The following is a 9584-nucleotide window of genomic DNA, read 5'->3' as shown; positions in this document are numbered from 1 at the left end:
GCTCCAACATCCCACTGGAAAAGGTCCGAGAAGCAGGATGCCCATTACAACGCAAAGGAACCCAGGAGCCATCTAAGCTGTTATTTCCCAGCCTCACTCCCCCGCGAGGACCTGGACAGGCCCCACGAGGCAGGTGGCGGCCGGGGGTCAAGGCCCCGCCCCTCCCGGGAGGGAGGCCTCCGACCCGGCGGCCCGCCGCTCCTCCCCTTCGCTCCCGCTCCGCTCCCACGGTCCCAGGGGCGGGCGGGCGCTGGGTGACGGGGGAGGACGCCGGCCCGGCTCGCCTCGCCCCCGCCCCGGCCGGGCTTCCCCAGCCCGGTCCCGCCGGGGAGCCTCCGGAGCCGAGGCTCCGCGCCCGGGCGTCCCCCGCTCTCGCGCGCGCCCGGGCTCCCGGCGGGGAACCAGGGGGGAGGGGGGAGCCCGGAGCAGCCGGCGGAGGCCGGAAACGCCATATAAGGCGCAGGAAGGATCCCCCGCCGGAACAGCCCTTATTTGGTCAGCGCCTTATTTGGAGCGGCCCGATATGGGCCGGCCGCTTCCGGCGCCGGGAGGAGGGAGGGGGGGCGGCGGGGGGCGGAGGGACGGGGCGGGGGCAGCGCCGGGATCCCAGGGCCGCTGGGCTCCGCGAGCGCCCGGCTGCGGCTGGGGCCTCGGGCTGCCGCGAGGTGCGGGCTCCTGGGTGCCCAGAGCGGGCGGAGGGCCTGGGGCGCGGGGTGGCGATGCCCACCGGGGCCTGGGACCGGGGGCTTCACGTCACTCCGGGTCCTCCCGGCAGCCTTTCCATATTAGGGCTTCCTGCTTCCCATATATGGCCATGTACGTCACGACGGGGGCTGGCCCGCGCGGCGCCAGACCCTTCAAATAGAGGCGGATCCGGGGAGCCGCGAGAGATCCCAGCGCGCACAACTAGGGGAGCCGCCGCCGCCAGCGACCGCCGCCGCCCGCTTCCGCCGCCAGGACCGGCCCCGCAGCCACGCCGCGCACACCCCGGCCGGCGGCGAGGGCAAGCCCGGGGACTCCGCCCGCGCTCCCCACACTGTGCCCCGAGCCCCGCATGTGACCCGGCCAGGTTGCCGGGAGTGTGCCCCCCGCCTCTCCAGCCCCGCGCTGCCCCGTCCGCCCCAGCAGCCGCGCTCCAGCCCGCCCGCCCGACTGGGATGGCCGCAGCCAAGGCCGAGATGCAGCTGATGTCCCCGCTGCAGATCTCGGACCCGTTCGGCTCCTTTCCCCACTCGCCCGCCATGGACAACTACCCAAAGCTGGAGGAGATGATGATGCTGAGCAACGGGGCTCCCCAGTTCCTCGGAGCCGCCGGGGCGCCCGAGGGCAGCGGTGGCAACAGCGGCGGCAGCAGCAGCAGCAGCGGCGGAGGCGGCGGGGGCAGCAGCAGCAGCAGCAGCAACAGCAGCAGCGCTTTCAACCCGCAAGGAGAGGCGGGCGACCAGCCCTACGAGCACTTGACCCCAGGTAAGCGGTGGCCTACTCCGAAGATTTAGCCCCTTCGCCCCCATCCTCGCGCCCAGTCCTCCCCCACAGCCTTTGCAGGATCTCAAGGGTGCAAGTGGGGTTTCCCTCCTAGTCCTTGCATCGCGGGGTCCTGTGTTAGGGAGGGATGCCTGGGGACATCCACCCCCGCCCCCACCCTCCTCATCCCCGGCGGCGCGCAGGGGAGCGAGCTCTTGTTTTGGAAGGAGAGCTCTGAGGCTGCGTGGGTGGGTGGCGGTGGGGGGGAGGGAGGGCTTGTTTTGATAAGCGGGACTGCGAGGCCCTCCCCCTTCCCGAAAAGCTTGCCTTGCCTGCCGCCCGTCCCCAGGGAAGGGCTGTGATCCGCGGCCGGGGATGCCCGGCTCCCCGGGGTAGGGGGTGCGCATAGCGGGACTGAGCGGGGAGCTGGCGGGAATCCCTGCGCCGCGCAGCCGCCGCCGCTGCGGAGTGCCGGGCGCTGCAGCGGAGGGGGATTCTCCGTATTTGCGTCAGCTGTTGTTGGATTGGGTTCTGCCTCTGGAGCGTGTCCAGGAACATTGCAGTCTGCTGTTATCAATTATTAACCAGCTGGGCAGTCAATGATTTTGCCGGCCCGACCTCTTGCCTGACAGCCTGGCTCCTCCTCCTCCTCCTCCTCCTCCTCCTAGTCCTCCAGTGATTGCTCTCCAGTAACCAAGCCTCCTCCTCTTTTTTCTCCTGCCAGAGTCTTTTCCTGACATGTCCCTGAATAACGAGAAGGTTCTGGTGGAGACAAGTTATTCCAGCCACACCACCCGGCTGCCCCCCATCACCTACACGGGCCGCTTCTCCCTGGAGCCTGCACCCAACAGTGGCAACACCTTGTGGCCCGAGCCCCTCTTCAGCCTGGTTAGCGGCCTCGTGAGCATGAGCAACCCACCGGCCACCTCCTCCTCGGCACCATCTCCGGCAGCCTCTTCCTCCTCCTCCTCCTCCTCGGCCTCCCAGAGCCCACCCCTGAGCTGCGCGGTGCAGTCCAACGACAGCAGCCCCATTTACTCGGCCGCACCCACCTACCCCACAGGACCGAACACTGACATCTTCCCTGAGCCTCAAGGCCAGGCCTTTCCAGGCCCGGCAGGCACTGCGCTCCAGTACCCGCCGCCGCCTGCCTACCCTGCCGCCAAGGGCAGCTTCCAGGTCCCCATGATTCCAGACTATCTGTTTCCACAACAGCAGGGGGACCTGGGCCTGGGCACCCCAGACCAGAAGCCCTTCCAGGGCCTGGAGGGCCGTCCTCAGCAGCCTTCCCTCACTCCCCTCTCCACCATCAAGGCCTTTGCCACCCAGTCGGGCTCTCAGGACCTCAAGGCCCTCAACACCTCTTACCAGTCCCAGCTCATCAAACCCAGCCGCATGCGCAAGTACCCCAACCGGCCCAGCAAGACGCCCCCCCACGAGCGCCCCTACGCCTGTCCGGTGGAGTCCTGCGACCGCCGCTTCTCCCGCTCCGATGAGCTCACCCGCCACATTCGCATCCACACCGGCCAGAAGCCCTTCCAGTGCCGCATCTGCATGCGCAACTTCAGCCGCAGCGACCACCTCACCACGCACATCCGCACCCACACAGGCGAGAAGCCCTTCGCCTGTGACATCTGTGGGAGAAAGTTCGCCAGGAGCGATGAGCGCAAGAGGCATACCAAGATCCACCTGCGGCAGAAGGACAAGAAAGCAGACAAAGGGGTGGCCTCCTCGGCCACCCCCTCCCTCTCTTCCTATTCATCACCGGCGGCTACCTCCTATACCTCCCCGGTCACTACCTCTTACCCGTCCCCGGCCACCACCTCCTACCCATCCCCCGTGCCCACCTCCTACTCCTCCCCTGGCTCTTCCACCTACCCCTCCCCTGTGCACAGCGGTTTCCCCTCGCCCTCCGTGGCCACCACGTACTCCTCTGTCCCCCCTGCTTTCGCGGCCCAAGTCAGCAGCTTCCCGTCCTCGGCAGTCACCAACTCCTTCAGCACCTCCACAGGGCTTTCGGACATGACAACCACCTTTTCTCCCAGGACAATTGAAATTTGCTAAAGGAAAAGGGAAAAAAAGGGAAAAGGGAGGAAAAGAAACACAAGAGACTTAAAGGACAGGAGTAGGAGATACGTCAGATGGAGGTTCTCAGAGCCAATCCTTCTCTAACTTGACCCCCTGGGGTCAGCGTGGAAATTCTGTTGGCCAACAATCCTTTCTGCCCTCACCCCCTTCCTCATCAACTCCCTTTGACTTCAGCTGCCTGAAAACAGCCATGTCCAAGTTCTTCACCTCTATCCAAAGAACTTGATTTGCATGGATTTTGGATATATCATTTCAGTATCATCTCCGCCATAGGCCTGACCCCCCGTCCCTCCAATGCTAGAAAATCAAGTTGGCAAAATGGGGTTCGGGCCCCTCAGAGCCCAGCCCTGTACCCTTGTACAGTGTCTGTGCTATGGATTTTGTTTTTCTTGGGGTACTCTTGATGTGAAGATAATTTGCATATTCTATTGTATTATTTGGAGCTGGGCCTCACTTGGGGGGTGGGGGGGGAGAAAAACCAAGCAAACCAACAATGGTGATCCTTTATTTTGTGATGATGCTGTGATGATTAAGTTTGAAGCTTTTTTTGAAACAGCAGTCCTTGGTATTAATCAGAGCATGTGTCAGAGTGATGTTCCGTTAACCTTTTTGTAAATATTGCCTGACTGTACTCTCACATGTGGCAAAATATGGTTTGGTTTTTCTTTTTTTTTTGAAAGTGGTTTTCTTCGTCCCTTCGGTTTAAAAGTTTCACGTCTTGGTGCCTTTTGTGTGATACGCCTTGCTGACAGTTTGACCTGTGCCAGTTTAAGGGACGCGCTCACCTCTAGCCTTAAGGGGGGCAGGGAGTGATGATTGGGGGAAAGCTTTGGAAGCAAAACAAGGAAGAGGGCTGAGCTGAGCTTCGGTTCTCCAGAATGTAAGGGGGGAAAAAATCTAGAAATCTGAACTCTCAAAAGTCTATTTTTTTAACTGAAAATGTAAATTTATAAATATATTCAGGAGTTGGAATGTTGTAGTTACCTACTGAGTAGGCGGCGATTTTTGTATGTTATGAACATGCAGTTCATTATTTTGTGGTTTTATTTTTACTATGTACTTGTGTTTGCTTAAACAAAGTGACTGTTTGGCTTATAAACACATTGAATGCGCTTTATTGCTCATGGGATATGTGGTGTATATCCTTCAGAATAATTAAAAGGAAAATAAAATAGCTGTGGTTGCGCGTATCTTTCCTGGGCTGGGGGTGGGCTCTGCAGTCTCCCTGTTGAAGGTTTTGAGGTGTTTTTACAGAGACAAGGATATTCCCACCAGAGTCGTCATGCCCACTGTGTGTCATTGGGATGAGTTCTTTTTTAAAAATTGATTTTAGAAAGGGAAGAAGGAGAGAGATGTCAATATGAGAGAGTTACGGTGATTGGTTGCCTCCCGTATGTGCTGTGACGGGACCGAACCCACAACCCAGGTATGTGCCTTAATCAGGAGTGGATCCTGTGACCTAGTGCACAGGACAATGCTCCAACCAATTGAGCCAAACCAGCCAGGATTGGAATGAATTCCTTATAAGGGCTAGGTGTGTGGGTCTTTTTTTTACTCTTCAGTATATATTTTATTGATTTTTTTACAGAGAAGAAGGGAGAGGAAGAGAGAGAAGCATCCATGAGAGAAACATTGATCAGTTGCCTCCTGCACACCCCCTACTGGGAATGTGCCCACAACCAAGGTATATGCCCTTGACCAGAATCGAACCTGGGACCTTTCAGTTCGCAGGTCGACATTCTATCCACTGAGCCAAACCGGTTAGGGCTTTAAATTTATTTTTAATGTATTTTTTAATTGTTTTCAGAGAGGAAGGGATAGGGAGAGAGAAACATCAATGATGAGGGAGAATCATTGATCGACTGCCTCCTATACACCGCCTACTGGGGATAAGCCCACAACTAGGACATGTGCCCTAACTATGAATCAAACCTTGACCTCTGGTTCATAAATCAGTACTCAACCACTGAACCACCCAGCAGGGCAGGGTCTTGTCTTCTTGATTCTGGGCCTGTTCCTTCTCAATGTGGTGGGCTGCTGCTTTATCCTGGTTAGTTAAAGCTAAAGAAGGCCAGAGGTAGGGGTGGAACACGTGGTCAGAGGCAGAACTATTCTCCTGGCTCCAAATGTTTAGCCAACCCCGCTCCCCATCTCTACCAAGGGTTGGGAAAATCTATGTCCTTGGGAACTCTTGCCCATATGCACTTGGCAGGAGTTAAGGGGTGGTCACAGGGCTCTGGGAAATAGTAAAAGCTGGAGCTGACTCAGACTCTCCCTCCCATCCTCCACGTCCCCAGAAACCTGAGGGTGTTGAAGAAACTTAGAGGAGGCGAGGGCCAGTTCTCAAGCCAAGAATCCTTCCAGGAAGAAATCTCATTACTTGCCAGCTGGAGCTGCCATCCTTGGCAGCTTCCGGGGGCATGAGACAGAGTGGGCAGGAGGCTGGCCTGGTGTTTAAGGTTCCCATCCAGACCAAGTCTGTACTGTTTTGTAGGAGGCCTGAGAAGCTAGGTTCCTCTGGTCCCAGCCCATGAGGTTTCACACTTGTGACTATAGCAATCCTTGTGGGCTCATGAGCATCTTATATTCTGAGAGGCCTTGAGCTGGCCACAACAACAATGCGGACTGTCAGTTGGGGAAACAGAAAGGTAAGCCAAAAATTACAACGTGGTGTTATGTTATGTAACACGGGCAATTATGGGGCTCTCTGGGAGCACAGAGAAGGACACCCAACCCGCCCCGGGGCTTAGGAAAGGTGGGGAAATGGAGTTGGGAAGGATAAGTAGGAGTCAACCCGAATGACTTGCTTTGTGTGTGAGGTGGGAAGGGTATTGGTTGAGTTTTTGGCGGGGAAAGTGATGGAAGGATCACTGAATGGAAGCATTACTTCCAATCTTAAATCTTCTGTGAATTGATCAGACACCACCATCTATTACTCAGATGGGTGCAATGGATTTGGTGTCCTGGAGTTCCGAAGCCTTGGGCCCCCTCCTCCCAACTTCTGACCCCCCAAATTAAGGACAATGAACAATCGCCCTCCCTACCTGGTACAGTTCTCAATCCTTGAATGAAGTCAAGGTCTCACCTGCCTCCCCCCTCTTCTCCCTGAGGGTCTCTCCCAGGTTACCCATGGACACCTTCTCCTGGGGCCAGGGGAATTCCAGCAATTGCCTGGAACTGGCCCAATTCTTTTTCTTACATTCCAGCCTTCCTGAACAACACCATTGATCTCTGCCTTTTCCCATGATACCGGACTCCTCAGCCTGGAGCCGGGGAACCCAGCCATATTTTCTAGCAAAGGGCATATCCTTGTGTGCCTCCAGGCAAAATCACCAGGTACCGATGGGACAATATTTGCATTGGCACACCTCTTCCCAGCCCCACCCACCTCTCCCCATCTCACTCTAAGCCCAGGAACACAAGTCTATGCCTGTTACAGATTCTTAAGAATTTCTCCCACATACTCCCAAGAAACAAAACATGGCAAGAATAAGATATGAGAGAAAGAGCAAAGAGAAGCTGTCCCTTTAAAGCAGAGGGTTTCGTATGCTATTCCTGTGCATCCGAATCAGATTCCCAGATTATCTGAATCTTGAGGTCTGGGATGGGGTCCTGGAGCTGGCCTCCGTAGCAAGCACCCCAGGTGATTCTGATGCAGATGGCTTGGTGAGCAATTCTGCCAAGGCTGCTGGCTACTTTTTATAAGTCCTGTCAGCAGGGTATCTTTAGGTTCCGACAGTCCAAACTCAAATTCCTTGGCCTGCTTAACATAGGCCAAGACTCAAAAATTCCCTCGTTTTATAGTCCTAGAGGATAAAATAAAAGGAAAGTGTCCATTTTAACCCCTGCTCCCTGTGAGGGACATCTGAAACCATAGGGCATAGGGCAGTGCTGATAGATGCTATCATCCTAACGGGGAGGGACCCAGGTAATGTTGAGCAGCTGATGGATACCTGGGGACACTGTCTAGGGCTTCGGGAATGTGGAGAAGGATAGAGAGGAGTAAAGCGGGAGAGGTGAGAGGGTAGGGAGCTCCTCCAGCAAAGGGTTCTGAAGAAAGAGAAAGAACCAGGTCCTAAGGACTCTTCACCCTTCCTCCCAGGACCTGAGAGAGACTCTTTTCTCCTGAGTTTCCGGAATGTTCAGCCTCATTCATTTTCAAAGATTCTAAGCACTCAGGATGGCGAGCTGAGCTGGGTTGTCTACCTCCCCTCACTCTGCACTCCCCCACCGCCCGTCAGAAATGGAGACAGGAATGGGTACCATAGGCTCAGAGGTATCCCTGCAGCATCACCCTCTCCCCATCCTTGCTGTTTGTCCTGGTCCAGCCATACATAGGACAGTCTGAGAGGGAAAGATTGGGCAGAGTGAGATCCCAGGGTCCTAAAGAAAACGAGGCCAAGTCTAAAAGAATCAGGTGTTGAACAAATAAAATTACAACATTTTACCCATAAACCTTTGGTGCTAATAAGATTTTTGCACCCAAGGCAAATAGCAAACCTAGCCCTCCACTTCAGTGATTTTTCTTTCCATCTCCCTTCTCCTATTGCTAGAATCTAGGAGAGCCTTTTGAGGCAAAGCTGACTTGAGAAGTTCTCTTCGGTTAAGTTGGCTCAGCTCCACAGGGCCAGGTGAAAACTATCTCGTCTCCCCTTTCAGAGAGCTCTCTCCAACCAGCCCAAATTCCTCAGTGTTTAGATGGTTTTATTATTATTTTAAAAACTTTATTCGAGTACAATTGATATACTGTAAACTGTCCATATAAACTGTCCAACTTAGGAGTCTTTTTTTTTTTAAACTATATTTTATTGATTTTTTCAGAGAGGAGGAGAGAGGGATAGAGAGGTAGAAACGTCAATGAGAGAGAAACATCGACCAGCTGCCTCTTGCACACCCCCTACCGGGAATGTGCCCGCAACCAACGTACATGCCCTTGACCGGAATCGAACCTGGGACCTCTCAGTCCACAGACCGACGCTCTACCACTGAGCCAAACCGGTTTCGGCCCAACTTAGGAGTCTTAAAAAAAAAATATATATATATGTATGTATATGTATATATATATGTATGTATGTATAATTGATTTTTTTACAGAAAAGAAGGGAGAGGGAGAGAAAGTTAGAAACATCGGTGAGAGAGAAACATCAATCAGCTGCCTCCTGCACACCCACTACTGGGATGTGCCTACAACCAAAGTACATGCCCTTGACCGGAATCAAACCTGGGACCCTTCAATTCGCAGGCTGATGCTTTATCCACTGAGTCAAACCAGTTAGGGCTGTGGTCAGCAAATTGTGGTTTTTGAGCCACATGTGGCTCTTTGGCCCCTTGAGTGTGGCTCTTCCACAAAATACCACAGCTTGGGAGAGTCTATTTTGAAGAAGTGGTGTTAGAAGAAGTTTAAGTTTAAAAAAATTGGGCTCTCAAAAGAAATTTCAATTGTTGTACTGTTGATATTTGGGTCTGTTGACTAATGAGTTTGCCGACCACTGGTTAGGGCATGGAGTCTTGATGTATCAGTACAGGTGAAAGCTCACCACAATTAAGATAATGAATCTATCCTCCACCTCAGAAACTTTCCTCCTGTCACTTGGTAATCATTCCTTCTTCCACCCCTGTTCTCAGGCAACCACTTAACTGCTTTCTGTTGCCATATCGATCAGTTTGCCTTTTCGAGAGCTCCATATAAATGGAATAATTCAGTATACACTCATTTTGGTCTGGGTTCTTTCACTTAGCATTGTTTTGATTCATCCATGTTGTTGTGTGAATAAATAGTTCGCTCCCTTTTATTGCCGAGTACTATTCCTCTGGGTGGGCTACGGTACAGTTTGCTTATTCTTTCACCTGTGGATGCATATTGGGTGGGTTCCCTTTGGAGCTGCTGTGAATGAAGCTGCTGTGCACACCCGAGTGTAGGTCTTGGTGTGGATGTGTGTCCCCATTTACTCCAAAGCCTCCCATTCCGGCCCCCTCATCCCAGCACACCTCCATTTCCTCACGTTGCTCTGACTCAAAGCAATAACCACCCG

General features: G+C 54.3%; 1 protein-coding gene across 1 annotated transcript; it reads left to right on the top strand.

The window, feature by feature from the left end:
- The first annotated feature begins 886 nt into the window (after window positions 1-886).
- On the top strand, window positions 887-4436 carry EGR1 (early growth response 1). Its single transcript, XM_036424115.2, has 2 exons — window positions 887-1467; window positions 2189-4436. Exons 1-2 carry the CDS (start codon window positions 1158-1160, stop codon window positions 3526-3528), a joined length of 1650 nt encoding a protein of 549 aa, XP_036280008.1. The 5' UTR covers window positions 887-1157; the 3' UTR covers window positions 3529-4436.
- The last annotated feature ends 5148 nt before the right edge of the window (window positions 4437-9584 follow it).

The sequence above is a fragment of the Pipistrellus kuhlii genome, unplaced genomic scaffold (genome assembly GCF_014108245.1).
Source record: "Pipistrellus kuhlii isolate mPipKuh1 unplaced genomic scaffold, mPipKuh1.p scaffold_m20_p_8, whole genome shotgun sequence".
Taxonomy (NCBI): Eukaryota; Metazoa; Chordata; class Mammalia; order Chiroptera; family Vespertilionidae; genus Pipistrellus; species Pipistrellus kuhlii.
Note: the sequence above shows the minus strand (reverse complement) of the source record. Positions and strands in the feature narration are given on the sequence as shown.